Source organism: Pleurodeles waltl, chromosome 8 (genome assembly GCF_031143425.1).
Source record: "Pleurodeles waltl isolate 20211129_DDA chromosome 8, aPleWal1.hap1.20221129, whole genome shotgun sequence".
NCBI lineage: Eukaryota > Metazoa > Chordata > Amphibia > Caudata > Salamandridae > Pleurodeles > Pleurodeles waltl.
In genome coordinates this window covers 424,783,632-424,800,912 of record NC_090447.1, presented here as the reverse complement: position 1 = coordinate 424,800,912, position 17,281 = coordinate 424,783,632, and the positions used below count along the sequence as shown (strand labels likewise).

Here is a 17,281-nt window from a genome sequence, read left to right as displayed (position 1 = left end):
TGATCCGTGCTAAAAAGCAACAACCTGTACAACGTGCCAAGATCCCAACCAGGACAGCGAGGGGCAGAATTAAAAAGCACAAAATGTAACAGTCTTACAATATTAACATTTAAAGTGTGTCAAAATAAATATACCTTGTGGTTTCAATGTGGAAGATTTTAAATCCTAGAGGATATCCATACAGAACTGTGGTTCAAGTCTGAAAATACACTTGGACACGAGTAGTTCCAAATGTCAGTTTTCCACTTATAAAAAATAAATAAAACATGGCATTACAGATAATCCATAAATTTTAGTGCCAAATGTTGGCTGCAGCAATGACCCCCTAAAACTACTTGAAAAAGAGTTTAATATTTTCAACAGTGGTTTCAATCGGCAGGATATCAGAGCTACCTTTCTAAATATAAATTGAAAAGCAACAGTTGCAGTAATTTTCCCAGCTTTACTTGGAAATATGGTGATTTTTTACTTTTTACACAAAGTAATAGCCAGGCCATGAATGTGACTAATGTGAAGCGTACTATCCAGATCGAATTCGCCATCTCCACACCGCATTCTCCATACAACACAGACAGTGGGAATGTTTAAAAAAAGACGTGTGTTGCAATAATTTACATCAATGTCCAGGTACTATACCATTTTGTATGTCAGTCATTTTGAAAATTTGCAAAAGCAGAATTGATTTTAACCATTTATTTGCTGCTGTAAAAAACTAAGTATTATGCTGCTGCCGCACCCACTTTGACCTTATTGGAAGTTTGAAAAGCCTTTTGTGAGTAATTTACAGGCACAGGAGGGAGCTCCCGCAGGATTGTCTATATATGGAAGATAAAAATTCGGGTCTCCTCTTCTGCTTCATGTCTTGTCACTGCAAAGCTGAAAAATAAAGCAACAGAAACATCTTAGAAAAGTTGAATTTGTAATAGTATAAACTGTTTTCTTTCTGCTTGCTATAAGCAATAACCACATTTATTAGCACCTTCCGTGGAATGATGTGACTTTCTGAGCCATTCAAGAGGTTTAAATTGTAATTATTAAATATTGTTGTTTGCACTGTGGGTTTAAGTGTGGAAAAGGTACAAGAAGGAGACTTGCACATTAGGAGTTGGCGTTTGTGTGTTGAGGCTACGATTCGGGGAACCCTTGAAAATAGCCCTATTTCTTGTAAACAGGCATTAACAGCTGTTGATTGCCTTCTCTCCCTTTTAATCCCATTGATATCGGATTCATAGTATTGCAGTGGAAGTTAATCAGCAAAAAGCCTCTCCTACAGAAGCTTACACGAGAATGCAAACGAACAGATCACCAGAAACAAAGTGAAGGCAACTTAGAGGAACAGCTCTGCTGGCCAATAACAAGGCAAACCTGAATTATCTGTGCAAACTGATACTTATTATTTAGATTCCAGCAAAGTTCATTCGAATGTTTTTGTTCCGTTGGCACCTAAATGAGGATGAACAGTTACATATGTTTGTACATAGTCTTACAAACATTTCAATAAGTGATGCTCAACCAAACAAAAACAAAACACAATTAAAACAGATTTGCAACGGCATGAAAAATGATGTTGCTCGTAGTTCTTTTTAATGTGGTCAATTTTTTCAATGATCGTTCTGTCTGATTATGATGGCTAGTAAGTTTTGTTACTTCAACAGCTTTTTTCTAATTCATGTGCACTGGAGAACACAGACTATCTATCTACTTGTTAAACCAGAAACTAATCCATCAGCTCAAAAACTCAAAACACTGTGATCACGAAATTAACCTTGTGATTCATTCTGTCACTAGGCGCTTTAACAGCAATGTTGAACCATGACACGTTATACATTTAAAAATTATAATAATGCTTGCTTTAAAAAATACATTATTATATATATATATATATATATATATATATATATATATATATATATATATATATATATATAGGCACTGGGATATTTAAAGATAGACTGGCCTTGCTACCTTTTCTAGCAAAATGTCATACTCAATTTTTGCGAAGTTAAGGTCTACTCCACAATCTGCTCAGAAGTCTCACCTCACTCCCTTGCAGAAGTTAACCATCACATGAGCAGTGGTGGAAACATCTATCTTCAAGTCATTTCGTCAATCCTTAGATAATCGCAGTTATCTAGATGATTGTGCGATTTCTGACTGCAGGCCCTGCATCTGCTGGGCTCTATGCCTGCGATGGCAGTGGCTCCAGCAGCAGGAGAGCCTCATAGAGGTGATGGGTGGATCCCTCCAACACTGTAGCGGACTGTCCCTTCAGCCGTTTGCAGGTGCAGGCTACCATAGTCACAGATGCCTCTTCACTGGTTACGGTGCCCATCTGGGTGTCATGACAGCTCGAGGCCTTTGGTCCACATAGAAGCAGCGGTTGCACATAAATTTGCTGGAGTTGGTGACAGTCCACCTTTCCGTGAAGTCATTTCTCTCCTCCATCTCAGGCTGAGACATTTAGACGCTGTTGGACCTGTGCTCTCTATATCAATAAGTGAGGAAGTATGAGTTTTGGACTTTGTGTTGGGAGGCGATTCTCCGTTAGCAAAGGGTGCAGTGACTGGGACAATTCCCGGCAGCAGCTCTTCTTGAGGGTTCTCTCACTGGGATAGAAGATGCTCTCAGCTGCTTCGCGCTGAAGCAGCATGAGTGGAAACTACACCCTGAAGTGACGGAGGAGACTTTCTCTGGACTAGCCTATTCATACATGAATCTATTCATCACAGGCCAGTACATGCAATGATCACATATCATAAATAAAAATGGCTATGCTGCCTTTACTGTCAGATGTATTCAAAAATGTAATTATTGGATGTTGGTTACAGTGTGTTGAGTACCAACCCAGGACCTTTCCAGGTGTTAAAAAAGCGGCCACTCCACAAAACGGAGTGGTGGGAGGGCAGTGAGGAATCTGCAACTACCGTATCCACCAGAAAAAGCGTTTCAGAAGGTAACTTGTTCTTCTGATGGAAAGTTCTAACTGCAGATTGCTCACCTTAGAAAAGATGCCAAAGTAGTCCCTCCCCAAGGTGGATGATCTGTGGAGGTGACTCAAAGTCTTGCAGAACCGAGTATGCATAGTGATCTTCCTGCCGGACCTGGCTGTCAAAGCGATATCCTTAGTTAAAGTACGCACATTGCCCACCTCTTGATATGAAAATGTCCAGAACAGGCAGTGGTAGTAGCCTTGGCTCTGGTTGAATGTGCCCTCAGACCTCCCGGAGGCTGCTTCGGGACAACGAGCAGCAGATTTTAATAGAGAATAGAACTGTTGCCACTCAATCTCCGCACATGGAGGTGTAGATTGAGCAGGACCAAGTGCAGAATCCTGCCCTGTTCGTGGCTCAGTCCAGAGCCACTGAAATACTTGGGCCCTGTCATTCCTGATCTTCAGAGCTCGGGACAAGAAATGCAGAAGCGGGATGGTGTTAAAGAGTCTGGTGTGCCACTCTATGCAGAAAGTGCCCCCGAAAGCATTCTCTGAACTCAAACGCACACAAGAGATGACACTGTGTGCTCTTGGCGGTGGCAAAGAGATTGAGCAAGTGCTCTCTATACTGCTAGAAGATAAAAAGCGCCACCCACAAGAGTAGCTGCTATTCATGATCCAATAGATGTCACAGACTGAGTTCATCCTCCATGACATTTAAAGATCCCTCCAGGTGGTTCACGACCAGGGGTATGCCCTGCTGACACAGCCAGCTCCAGAGGGGCAGGGCCTTATGGCACAGGGCCCAGGACCCCACACCATCCTGTTTGCTGCAGTACCACAGGGCAGAGACATTGTCTGTGAGGACCTGTTCCAGCCTCCCTTTGATTGATTTTTTTGTGAGAAAGTCGAACAGATCTACAACAAGTTTGATAATACCTCCAGCCCCATTCAGAAAGTTAATAATCAGAAGACTAGGGAAGGAGGTTAATCTACCTTTTCAGAATTCTCCATTCTGACCAAGACTGAGGTTATGATACTGATTCAAAGTGCTAAGTCAGGACCTCCTCTTGATCCCTGCCCTCCTGCAATCGCTACTTTAGCTACTGAAACAGTTGCTGTCCAGCTTACTGATATCTTCAATGCCTTCTTTAAGAAAGGTTACTTCCCTAAGAAGTGTAAGATTGCCTCTACCTTTCCCTTATTGAAAAAAAACTAGTTTAAATCCAACAGATCCTAACAACTATCTACCCATTTCTCGGTTGCCCCTGCCACCAAAATAACTGGAAAAAGAAATGAATCGACAACTAGCACAATTTATTCTGAATAATCAGCTATTAGACAACTCTTAGTTTGACTTTAGATCTGGTCATAGTACTGAGACAGCCTTAACTGAAACCTATGAGGAGCTAAGGAAAACTATTGTTAAAGGAAGTGATGCTTCTCTGGTGCTTCTTGACCTCTATGCAGCCTTCAATACGGTTGAACTTGCTTTGCTGGTCCACCGTCTCTGGGTCATTGGAATTGAAGGATCAGCCCTTTCCCTATTAAAACCCCTCCTATTGGAATGATTACAGACTGTGGCCCTTGATCCATTTGTTTCAGACACCTTCTTTCTTGCATGGGGGGGGTCACACAGGGCTCCTCAATCAGCCCGACTCTGTTCAATATTTATGTCACCTCACTTGTCCCCTTAATTAGATCATTTGGTTTTGACTTAACTTCTTATGTGGATGATACACAAATTGTGGTATCAGTGGCAACCAATGACACAGGCAGGGGAGAAAGATTTCATGACTGCATGTTAGTAATAAGCAATGGAATGAACAGAAACTGCCTAAGATTCAACTCAGGTAAAAATGGGGTGATCTTGTTTGGGAACCAACCTAACTTTTGGTACCCGTCATGGTGGCAGGAGGAGTTAGGGTCCCTCGCGGTTCCAGTAAATAAAGTCAGAAATCTAGGAGTCATTAGGGACAATAAACTTATTTTTAGAGAACAGGTGAATGCTGTGATCTCATCTACCTCCTACATACTGAGGATAATCAAGAAAGTCCTCCCTTTTATCCCAGAAGATGCTAAGAAAACTGTGGTCACAGCTTTGATTTTATCAAAAATTGACTATTGTAATGGCTTGTACCTTAATATGCAGAACCAGTACCTGAATAAACTGCAACTCCTCCTGAACGATGCAGCTAGATTGCTCACCAGAATCCCAAATTTCAAGTCAGCCTCACAAGCTATTTGAAATCTACATTGGCTCCCTATCAGACAAAGAATCACATTTAAGGCTCTTTGCATTGCTTACAATGCATTGCATGGCGGTGGGCCAGACTACTTTAGTTATAGCTTTAAAAAATATGAGCCATCCAGATGTATGCGCTCCTCCGGAACAAACAGTTTCACTATTCCGAGGATCAGAAGAGCTAATTGGGGAGGTAGAAGCTTTGTGCTTGCAATGTGAGGCTCTGGAATGAACTTGTTTCCCCCCCCCCCCCCTACAATATCACATCCATGCCTAGATTATTAGCATTCAGAAAGGCACTTAAAACATGGCTTTTAGTTTAAATTAGTTGCCAAATCCTAGCCTACTTTTGCTGAGCTAGTGCCAAGACACCTCCAGGTATTCGTGTGCTCAAAAAGTTCCATTAACCTAACATAACATGACCCCCAACTCCAACAGAATGGTGAAGGGAGGTCTCTGCCGGAGCCCACAATCCTCAGATTCTCTCCCAGATTACCTCCCCAACCCAACAGCGAGGCATTCGTCACCACTGTCAGCTTTGGATGGGATAGGAAGAGAGGTCTGCCACTCGTCCAATTGCAGTGGAGTAGTCACTACTGCAGGGCTTTTGCAGTCTCTTCCAAAACCTGGATGGAATTACATAGGTTCCTCCAGTGCTGAGCTGACTGAGACTTCAGATCCCACTGCAGAGCCTACATGGGACACCTGGTGAAGCAGATAAGCAGGAAGCCAAGAGGCCAAGAAGTCTCAGAACCATCCACAATGACACCCAGGACCTAGGCTGAAACATACTGAAACTAGACTGAGCCTACATGTGCTATCTGGTAAAACACATAAGCATGAAGCCAAGAAGTCTCAGAACCACCCACAATGGCACCCAGGACCGAGGCGGAAACACTGAGATCATAGTCTGAATGTCCTGGACCAGCTGACCCAGACGGAGAGTTTGAAAGTGCACCATATCCAGGATGTCTCCACTGAATGGGAGATTCTGCATAAGTGTCAGGTTTGACTTTGGCATGCTGATTGAGAACCCCACAGATTTTAGGAGGTTTGCCGTCATCTGGAGGTAGTCTACGACTGACCTGGTGAGCCAACCTTTAGCAGCTAGTTGTCGAGGTTGGGGACAAGTGGTATCCCCAACCTCCGAAGATGTGCTGCAATCACTGCCTCCACTTTCGTGAACACCCAAGAGGCATTTGTTAAGGCTAAAGGGGAGCCCAGAGAACTGAGAATTATTCTGACCCAGCTTGAGCCGCAGGTAATGCCTGTGGGACTGTAGGATGGGAATGTGAAAACAAACACCCTGCAGGTCCAGTGCTACCATCCAATTTCTTGACACATGGCAGACAGAATTGGGCCTTCCTGAGCATCTTAAAGTGACCCTTTCTCAGAAATAAACTGAAAGGGTGAAGATCTAAAACAGGAAAAATGCCTCTGTGCTTCCTTGGCACTAACAAACAAATACCGGAAGTAACAACAAGCCCCAATTTCTGATACTGAAATCCTGTCCATGGCTCCTTTGTCCAAAAGAGCCTAAAACTCCTTTCATTAAGTGGGCAAATGGTCCTCTGACTGCTGCTCTGAAGTAGTTGGAATATGCAATAATTGGAAAGGAATGGTAGGGCATACCATTGCTGAACTATCCGAAGCACCCAACTGGATGTAATGCATTGTCACTCGAGGAGGTAATAACTTATTCTGCCTCCCACAGGATTATTGTATGTTGCCAAAGGCAAGTTAAAGCTGTTTAGTGGTGGCAGTGAGAGGGGCCAGGAACTGATCTGTGCATTGCCCCCGAGAGCCAGGACGTTGTTGGATGTATCCCCAACCCTGGCCTTGAAAGGACTGGCAGCTTGTTCTTTTTTTTTATATATATTTTGATTAAAGTTTTTTTTTTTTTATGTCCTCTTGTGGCATACACCATTTGCTTCAGACTATTACAGTACTGTTGTGCTGGCTAGTTTGGTTCATATGTCATGTATAACAATACATCCACCTATAAATGAAAAAATAATAATAAACACAATTCCCTGAGAACAGTGACCATCAAAAACCGACTGGGGGTTTGTTCTTGTGGATGGAGACCTTGATGCTGTCTTCGAGTCAAGCCCCTTTCGAAGCCTCAAAAGAAGCAAAACTCTTGGTAATCCTGCCAAACAGACACAAAAATACCAAGAGAGCATGCTGGGGCCCTACTTTCCTGGAAACACTCCAGGGCTGAATCAGCCTTATCTACGTCCATTAGTGATGCTTCTATGTCACTCGAGAAGCCTGTGGATCTCATTCACACATTTTGTCAAAGGACCACACTGCACCGACTGCCCTGGGCAAGCAGTCAGTGGTGTCCAGGCCAGAGTAGATGACGTACTTGACTGATCTGAATGATTTGCACAAGGTTAATGTGGTATGCAGGGACTTTTGGAAAGAACTTGATAACCATATTCCATAACGCATGTGAGTACCGTCCCAGGTGGCAGCTGACATTTACCAAACAAAGAGACAGACTGGCTGAGGAAAACATGCTCTTCCCAAAGGCTTCCATGCATTTTGATTCCCTATCAGGAGGCACAGTTGGGAATGCGTTAGGATTTAGTCTACTGGTGGAACCCTGGAACACCAAACTTTCAGGTGAAGGTTGTTGTGTGAGAACGACTGTGTCACCAGGTGCAGGTCTGTGTCTTCTGGCCATAGTGTATTTACCGGCGGTCAGGAATAAGGCTTGGCCCACATGTCCTTCAATGTGTCTGTTAAGCTTCATTAAAGGTAAGAAGTGGTTCTATGGACTTCTGTCAGAGCACTGCCTTTACTTCAATTGACAGTAGCTGCACATCTAGCAATTCAGCAGCTCACCAAATAATCACTGCACCAGAGGCCAGAGGAATTCAAACCAGTGGGATATCAAAACCGAGAGGCACCTTGATGGCCCCACAACTTCTCTGATCGAGGGTGGCAGGATGAAGAAGAATCCTGCTTCGACTTCTTGTGTTTGTTTTCAGACTTGGACTCACCTGATGACTTGGAATGCAAGAAAGATCTTTCACTGGAGCAAGTTCACATCCTCGACTTTGACCTAAATTTGCCCTTGTGGACCTTTCAACAGAGTTCATCAACATAGAGCTTGGCTTTTGCAGTTCTGGATCATTTTAGGGTTAATCTGAGCACAATCCCCACAAGACTTGGAGTTGTTTGAGGACTTTTGGCACCACAGACATAACTGGTTGGGGGGGTCTGTCACAGACATTTGCCTACAACAGTCCCTACACTGCTTGAATGCTGTGGTTTTCTGTGGGTACAGGTTCCCTCACACACTGTGGAGAAAACAAATGTGTATGAAAACTTGTCAAAGACAAGAAAAACATTAGGGAGTATGCTCTGGGTCCATGTCCAAAGGTGCTAAAAAAAAGGAACGGACATCAACATGCAGAGGTGGCGCTTATATGCAGCTCCAACATCACTTCTGGGGCGGGGCAGAGCTGACATGGAACCGCACGCCACCACCACGCCACCAACCTGCTCCAGATCCAGTCTGCCACCTGGGGGTAGTCATAAGGTGAGGATCATAAGGTCATAAATATCCATTAGAAATTTACCACCTGCTCTGAGCAGGTAAAACAATATCTGTGGGGGTTGGGCTGTGGTTGGGCTGTGGTTGGAAGTAGTCTGGGAAGTGGAGAGGCTATGCTCTTACTGGGGGTGCCCTATATGCTCCCCCTGTAGTGCTGAAGTAGGTGGTAAGGGCTGGCATGTGCCTCTGCCTGCAGCCCCTCTTCAACAATGGTTTCAATTAGAGCAGCTAAAACCATTTCCGGTACTTCTGGTTCCGGAAACACAAGACCATTTGTAGTTGCCCAGAACAGCATCACCACCCCCCTGCCAACATTCAGTGGGGACCCAGATAAAGCTGTCATTTCTCTTGACTTAAATCACATGTATTCAGCTTAAATGATTAGCTGCTAAAAATACAAAATAAGAATGCTGTAAATTCCTTTAATTCTATGCTTAGTTTAGCCTGTTTCAGAGTAAAACCTATAATAACTGAAAAGCACACTGAACAGAGAAAAAGCCCTCATCACTGTAAACATATAAACACTGATAAACACCTGCACGACCACCAACTAAAACACTGTTCAAAGAAATAAAAAAAAGGGAAATAGAATGTGTCCTTTCTATTTCTAATCCTAAGAGGGCAACATAATGTAACTTAGTTACACAAGGTAACAAAATGAAGCACTTGTGTGAAAATATTCTGCTTAAGGTTTTTTGGACACTAATCCGAGATGTCACTAAAATATTGTTATTTCGTTTTGTTTCTTCCAATTTTGAGTGCTTGGAATAGAGGTGCACGGTTTAGAAATAAGTCTTAAATCTGACCTAATTATATTATACGCTGTTGGGAATCTGGTAACATTAAAATCATATTTGATATTTTGGCACTGTTTAAATAATATTGATTGCAGATAAACTGCCAAACAACCCAGGCTTTAAACATTAGGTGCGAGGTGTAGTGACAGGTACCTGTGAAAAGAGTGATGTCACTGTGCACATGGGATAGTGGTGAACACATGACACAAGACTTTCCATAAATCAACAAAACACTGGCATGGAAAGGTGTCCCATTGTTATGCGTGATACTAATACTGGCATTTTATCCAATGGGACTTTAGTGTTGAGGTGTTTGAGCCCATGGCTTCAATGTTAACAGCAAAATGTGGTGAGGCATTTACCATGGGGACACTTGGCATCTGTGAATGTCCACTCAACAGCAGAACCGCCTTAATGAAGTTTAGCAAAGTGTGCAGAAAAGCAGTGGCAAGCATGTTTACAACTTCAGGTTTAAGGCGACTTAGAATGCAGGTCTACAAATTAATCTGGTATAAATCAAAATTTGAAAGGTTTCATGAGGTACTCTGCTGTTGGCAGGGTTGACCACCCCCACAGTATTATAATAGTCAGTAGGAAGTAGGTGAATGACCCCTGATTGTGTCTAGGAATTTTTTAATTAAAACATTTGAATATAGTGCTCTTCCTTTTTTAATCCATTATTAATCCTGTAAACCAGAGAGTACAATGCACATACTTTCTATGCTTAAAGCAGTCTAACATAAGTCCATTGGACATACTGCAAATGGGAAGACACTACATACCTAGATTAATTCTCCTGTAAATTAAATATGTGCTTTATAGCAGTCACAACAAATAACAACATGTTTTGTAAACACTGGAAAACACACTTTTTGTCTACTTTGTGTGTTGGGTAGCTGAATTAACACTGAAAAGTACTGATTTTCCTGATTTCAAAAGGTCTATAAAACACCAAGAGAAAACCACTGAAATCCACAAAAATTAAACATGAAACAGGGTAGGTTAGCTATGTTTCATATCACTTACCTGGTCTGCATCAGTCACATCGACATCTGCATCTTCATCTTCTGACTGGTCATTTGCAGACATGTCATCGTCCAGGAATATTGCAGAATCACGGCTAAAAAATAGAAGATGAGGTGTTTACCATACCAATCTATTGCCAATAAGCTTAATCAACCATTATGATTAGATTATACATTCTACTTGCTCAGGGCAAATATAAAAATGTCTCAATAAAATGTATAAACACGCCTGACTATAAAGCAGCACACATTTCATTTTGTCGGGTGCAGCCTTGGCTTATGCATGTATAAACCATTCCTCACCTGGGCCTTTTTATTGGCTCTATTGGACAGAGTAACGGTCCTTCCTGTGATGTCCTTTCTTGAGATTTTACTCGCTTTCTATTTTTGACTGGTGTCGAAGTGAGATGTGACAATGAATTCCTCTCCGTAAGGTCCACTTCTGAAAACCACCCTGCCACATAAATCACAAAAAATTACCACAAAATTTAGGGGCTGATATTCCTTTTTCTTCATTACTATTGAAGTTGCCTGCGGGGTTGAGATCAATACTAAAGGGGAGAAAATTCTACACTCTGGTCCACTAATGAGGCTACCATGTGTACAGGTACACTTTACACAACCATGTGCTGCAATGACCTTAGTCTCCCCGGTGTTTGAGCGGAAAGAAGTGGACAAACTTGACAGAGAGGGACCCACATTGAACGTCAGCTCTTAAAACTAATTTTGGCAGGTTTCTGAACAAGGGATAACCATTCAAACAATAATCTTGCAAAGGCAACTACCTCATACAATACTGTAACCTCTAAGCAGAGGCAGATTCCACCAGTTTTCACCTGTAGAAAGTGTCCCTCTATGAGGTATGGAATTGAGTAATAAAATGGAAGTTGATGCAGTAACACTAAATTCCACCCATTCCTTAAGGGATGTAAACAGTGTTACTTGTAATCTTTTGATAGCTCCACATTCCAGGATTATTGATACCCATGACATCTGTAATACTGCACATATCTCTCTGCCCCCTAGCTGTTTTGCCCAGTACTACATCTGGCCCGCCAAACGAGAAGGGAGGGGGAGGGGGGGGGGTTTAAAACCATACCGTCCAGTGCATATATATATATATATCTTTAAATGGCAGGTGAACTAGAATGTCCACTTTCACCTTTCTTCTCAGAAACAAAGTAAACAGGTCTCCTTGTTTCCAAAACTGTTGTTAGGGGGGATGCCCTCTGTTGGAAATTGGGTCTTTGGTTGGCAGTTAGGTTACCCCCTGTCCAAGCAAGGACCCTCACTCTAGTCAGGGTGAAAGAGAATCACCCTCAGCTAACCCCTCCTTACCCCCTTGGTAGATTGGCACGAGCAGTAGGCTTAACCTCAGAGTGCTAGGTGTAAAGTATTTGTACCAACACACACAGTAACTAAATGAAAACACTACAAAATGACAACACAGGTTTAGAAAAATAGAAAATATTTATCTGAACAAAACAAGACCAAAACGACAAAAAATCACAATACACAAGTCAAGTTATCACTAAAAAATGCAAAAAGAGTCTTCATGTAATTTTAAACACAATGCTAATGCTGTTAGCATGAAAATGTACCTTGGGTGCGTCAAAAATAACCCTGCACCTGAGAGGATGCGTCAAAAAGGGCTTACGATGCGTCGATTTCACTCACGAGCGGGACCTTGTGTCGTTTCTCCTTTAGTCGAGTCGGCGTCAGTCGTTTCTTCTCTCCGCAGGAGAGAGATGCGTTGACTCTCGGGTCCGGGCAGGCGTTGCGTTGTTTTTACACGTCCAGCAGTGTTTGCGTCATAAATTCAGCTGCACGATTGTCTGAAAACCACGCAGCACAGGTTGCGATCTCACCAGCCTCCGTCAGCGATGCTGCCCGTCGTTTCCCCAGCTCCGGGCGTCGATCTTCCGGTCGCGTTGCAGGCGAGCATCGATTTTCAGCCGCGAAGCTGGCGCTGATTTTTCAGCCGCAAATCGGAGTCGCATCGATCTTTTCCCCGCACAGCGGTTGTTGCATGGATTTCTCACTCTTGAGCTGCCAGCTTCTCCTTTCAGGGTCCCAGGAACTGGATGGGCCCCACTTGGCAGAGTAGAGGTCTCTCCAGAGACTCCAGGTGCTGGCAGAGAGAAGTCTTTGCTGTCCCTGAGACTTGAAACAACAGGAGGCAAGCTCTAAATCAAGCCCTTGGAGAGTTTGTCACAAGAAGGAAGGCAACACAAAGCCCAGTCTGTCCTCTAGCACAGGCAGAAGCAGCAACTGCAGGAGGGCTCCACAAAGCACAGTCACAGTAAGGGCAGCTCTTCTTCCTCAGCTCTTCAGCTCTTCTCCAGGCAGAGGTTACTCTTGGTTTCCAGAAGTGTTCTAAAGTCTGTGGTTTTGGGTGCCCTTCTTATTCCCATTTTGCCCTTTGAAGTAGGCTTACTTCACAGGAAAGTCTCTCTTGTTTGTGAAATCCTGCCTTGCCCAGGCCATGCCTCAGACACACACCAGGGGGTTGGAGACTGCATTGTGTGAGGGGAGGCACAGGCCTTTCAGGTGTGAGTGACCACTCCTCCCCTCTCTCCTAGCACAGATGGCTCATCAGGATATGCAGGCTACACCTCAGCTCCCTTCGTGTCACTGTCTAGTGAGACGTCAAACTGAGCCAGACAGGGAATCCACAAACAGGCAGTCACAGAAATGGTTTGAGCAAGCAAATGCTCACTTTCTAAAAGTGGAATTTTCAAACACACAATCTTAAGATCAACTTTACTAAAAGATGTATTTATAAATTGTGAGCTCAAAGACCCCAAACCCCACATGTCTATCCGCGCCCAAAGGGAATCTACACTTTAATCATATTTAAAGGTTGCCCCCATGTTAGTATTTGAGAGGAATAGGCCTTGCAACAGTGAATACCGAATTTAGCAGTATTTTACTGTCAGGACACATACAACACATTACTATATGTCGTACCTTAACCATACACTGACCCTGCCCTTGGGGCCACCCATGGCCTACCTTAGGGGTGCCTTACATGTAAGAAACTGGAAGGTTTAGTCTTGGCAGGTGGGTAGACTTGCCAAGTCGAATTTACAGTTTAAAACTGCACACACAGACACTGCAGTGGCAGGTCTGAGCCATGTTTACAGAGCTACTAATGTGGGTGGCACAACCAGTGCTGCAGGTCCACTAGAAGCATTTGATTTACCGGCCCTGGGCACCCCTAGTGCACTGTACAAGGGACTTACTAGAAAATCAAATATGCCAATCATGGATGAACCAATTACATACACATTTTGAATCGAAGCACTTGCACTTTAGCACTGGTTAGCAGTGGTAAAGTGCCCAGAGTAACAAAAACAGCGAAAACAGAGTCCAGCACACATCAACAGCCTGGGAAACAGAGGCAAAAAGTTAAGGGAGACCACGCCAAGGATGAAAAGTCTAACACCCTCCAAATGCATATATTTGAGCAATAAACTGGATTAACGGGCCAAAACAGCATTGTGAATTGTTGTAAACTTGGTGCATCATTAACATTAACAACTCAACTTATGCAGAAAAAGTATGTGATCTCAGACAATGAGTTTTTCCATTTTAACCGGTACTGTGCCTTGGACGAGGTGACCTCGTCCAAGGCACAGGAACTGGGGGGAGCGCTAGCGCTCCCCCCCTGTGCTCCCCACCAACCCCCCCAAGGCAGGGATGGAAGGGGAAGCCCTTCCACCCCGACTCCCCCCCACCCCCCCTGTGACGTCAGCGTGCGAGCGCGCGCTGATTTGTCACAGGGCCTCCCCCAAGCGATTGAAAGAGAAATGCTTTGCATTTCTCTTTCGATCACGTGGGGGAGGCCCGGAGAGACTTCAAAGGGAAGGAAATGTATTTCCTTCCCTTTGAAGTCTCTCCAAGCGTTTCAAAAGCCGGATTGCTTACAATCCGGCTTTTGAAACGGCCACTAGACACCAGGGATTTTTTTTTTTTTTAAAGTGGCATAAGGGAGCGACCCCTTGGGCAAGGGTCGCTCCCAATGGGGGGCATTTTTTAGGAAGGCCTTTTCTGCCCCCAGGGGGGGCAGAAACCTCTAGGGCACCAGGGATCATTTTTTTTTTCTTCTTTTTTTTTAGTTTTTTTTTTTTAGGCAAGGGTCGCTCCCCTAGGGGGCAAATTATATTTAGGCCATTTCTGCCCCCTTTGGGGGCAGATTGGCCTATTTTGATGAGGCCAATCTGCCCCCAAGGAGGGCAGAAACCACTAGACACCAGGGAGTTTTTTTTTGTTTTTGTGAATTTCACGCAAGGGGAGCGGCCCCTTAGGCAAGGGTCGCTCCCCTGGGGGGGGGAAATTATTTTAGGCCATTTCTGCCCCCCTGGGGGGTAGATCAGCCTATTGTTATTAGGCTGCTCTGCCCCCAGGGGGGGCTGAAACCTCTAGGCGTCAGGGCAAATTTCTTTTTTGTGTATTTTTTTTTTGTTTGTTTGTTTTTTTAGAGATGGGGAGCGACCCATTAGGCAAGGGTCGCTCCCCTGGGGGGCAAATTGTATTTAGACCATTTCTGCCCCCCTTGGGGGCAGATTGGCCGATTTTAGGTCAATCTGCCCCCAAGGAGGCAGAAACCACTAGGCACCGGGGATTTTTCTTTTGGCGCCAATGTCACGCAAGGGGAGCGACCCCGTAGGCAAGGGTCGCTCCGGGTGGGGGGGCACATTTATTTTAGGCCATTTCTGCCCCCCCTGGGGGGGGCAGAAACCTCTAGGCGCCAGGGCAAATTTTTTGTTTGTGTTTTTTTTTTTGTTTGTTTGTTTTTTTAGAGATGGGCAGCGACCCATTAGAAAAGGGTCGCTCCCCTGGGGGGCAAATTGTATTTAGACCGGGGGCAGAAACCACTAGGCACCGGGGATTTTTTTTTTGGCGCCAATGTCACGCAGGGGGAGCGACCCCGTAGGCAAGGGTCGCTCCCGGGGAGGGGTGTTGGGGGGGGGAATTTATTTTAGGCCATTTCTGCCCCCCCTGGGGCCGGCTGAGCTAGAGGCCAAAATCCACAGGTAGGCACTTTGCAAAAAACACCTCTGTTTTCGATGAAAAAATTTGATGTGTCCAAGTTGTGTTTTGGGCCATTTCCTTTCGTGGGCGCTAGGCCTACCCACACAAGTGAGGTACCATTTTTATCGGGAGACTTGGGGGAACGCTGGGTGGAAGGAAATTTGTGGCTCCTCTCAGATTCCACAACTTTCTGTCACCGAAATGAGTGGAAAACATGTTTTTTTAGGCAAATTTTGAGGTTTGCAAAGGATTCTGGGTAACAGAACCTGGTCAGAGCCCCACAAGTCACCCCATCTTGGATTCCCCTAGGTCTCTAGTTTTCACAAATGCACAGGTTTGGTAGGTTTCCCTAGGTGCCGGCTGAGCTAGAGGCCAAAATCTACAGGTAGGCACTTTGCAAAAAACACCTCTGTTTTCTTTTTTTTTAAATGTGATGTGTCCACGTTGCGTTTTGGGGCATTTCCTGTCGCGGGCGCTAGGCCTACCCACACAAGTGAGGTATCATTTCTATCGGGAGACTTAGGGGAACGCTGGGTGGAAGGAAATTTGTGGCTCCTCTCTGATTCCAGAACTTTCTGTCACCAAAATGTGAGGAAAATGTGTTTTTTTAGCCAAATTTTGAGGTTTGCAAAGGATTCTGGGTAACAGAACCTGGTCAGAGCCCCACAAGTCACCCCATCTTGGATTCCCCTAGGTCTCTAGTTTTCAAAAATGCACAGGTTTGGTAGGTTTCCCTAGGTGCCGGCTGAGCTAGAGGCCAAAATCTACAGGTAGGCACTTTGCAAAAAACACCTCTGTTTTCTTTCAAAAAATGTGATGTGTCCACGTTGCGTTTTGGGGCATTTCCTGTCACGGGCGCTAGGCCTACCCACACAAGTGAGGTATCATTTTTATCGTGAGACTTAGGGGAACACTGGGTGGAAGGAAATTTGTGGCTCCTCTCTGATTCCAGTACTTTCTGTCACCAAAATGTGAGGAAAATTTGTTTTGTTAGCCAAATTTTTAGGTTTGCAAAGTATTCTGGGTAACAGAACCTGGTCAGAGTCCCACAAGTCACCCCATCTTGGATTCCTCTAGGTCTCTAGTTTTAAAAAATGCATAGGTTTGGTAGGTTTCCCTATGTGCCGGCTGAGCTAGAGGCCAAAATCTACAGGTAGGCACTTTGCAAAAAACACCTCTGTTTTCTTTAAAAAAATGTGATGTGTCCACGTTGCGTTTTGGGGCGTTTCCTGTCGCGGGCGCTAGGCCTACCCACACAAGTGAGGTATCATTTTTATCGTGAGACTTAGGGGAACACTGGGTGGAAGGAAATTTGTGGCTCCTCTCTGATTCCAGTACTTTCTGTCACCAAAATGTGAGGAAAATGTGTTTTGCTAGCCAAATTTTGAGGTTTGCAAAGTATTCTGGGTAACAGAACCTGGTCAGAGTCCCACAAGTCACCCCATCTTGGATTCCTCTAGGTCTCTAGTTTTAAAAAATGCATAGGTTTGGTAGGTTTCCCTATGTGCCGGCTAAGCTAGAGGCCAAAATCTACAGGTAGGCACTTTGCAAAAAACACCTCTGTTTTCTTTAAAAAAATGTGATGTGTCCACGTTGCGTTTTGGGGCGTTTCCTGTCGCGGGCGCTAGGCCTACCCACACAAGTGAGGTATCATTTTTATCGTGAGACTTGGGGGAA

At 44.4% G+C, this 17,281-nt stretch overlaps 1 protein-coding gene across 1 annotated transcript in view; it reads right to left on the bottom strand.

The window, feature by feature from the left end:
- Positions 1–428: 428 nt before the first annotated feature.
- LOC138250008 (cohesin subunit SA-2-like) overlaps positions 429–17,281 on the bottom strand; it is a 434,120-nt gene continuing 417,267 nt past the window's right edge. Inside the window, exons 30-32 of the mRNA XM_069204310.1 lie at positions 10,871–11,021; positions 10,569–10,662; positions 429–876 (exon numbers count right to left, since the gene is read on the bottom strand). Of these exons, the coding sequence (XP_069060411.1) occupies positions 856–876; positions 10,569–10,662; positions 10,871–11,021 (266 nt within the window). The 3' untranslated portion in view covers positions 429–855. The remainder of the gene's footprint in view (positions 877–10,568; positions 10,663–10,870; positions 11,022–17,281) is intronic.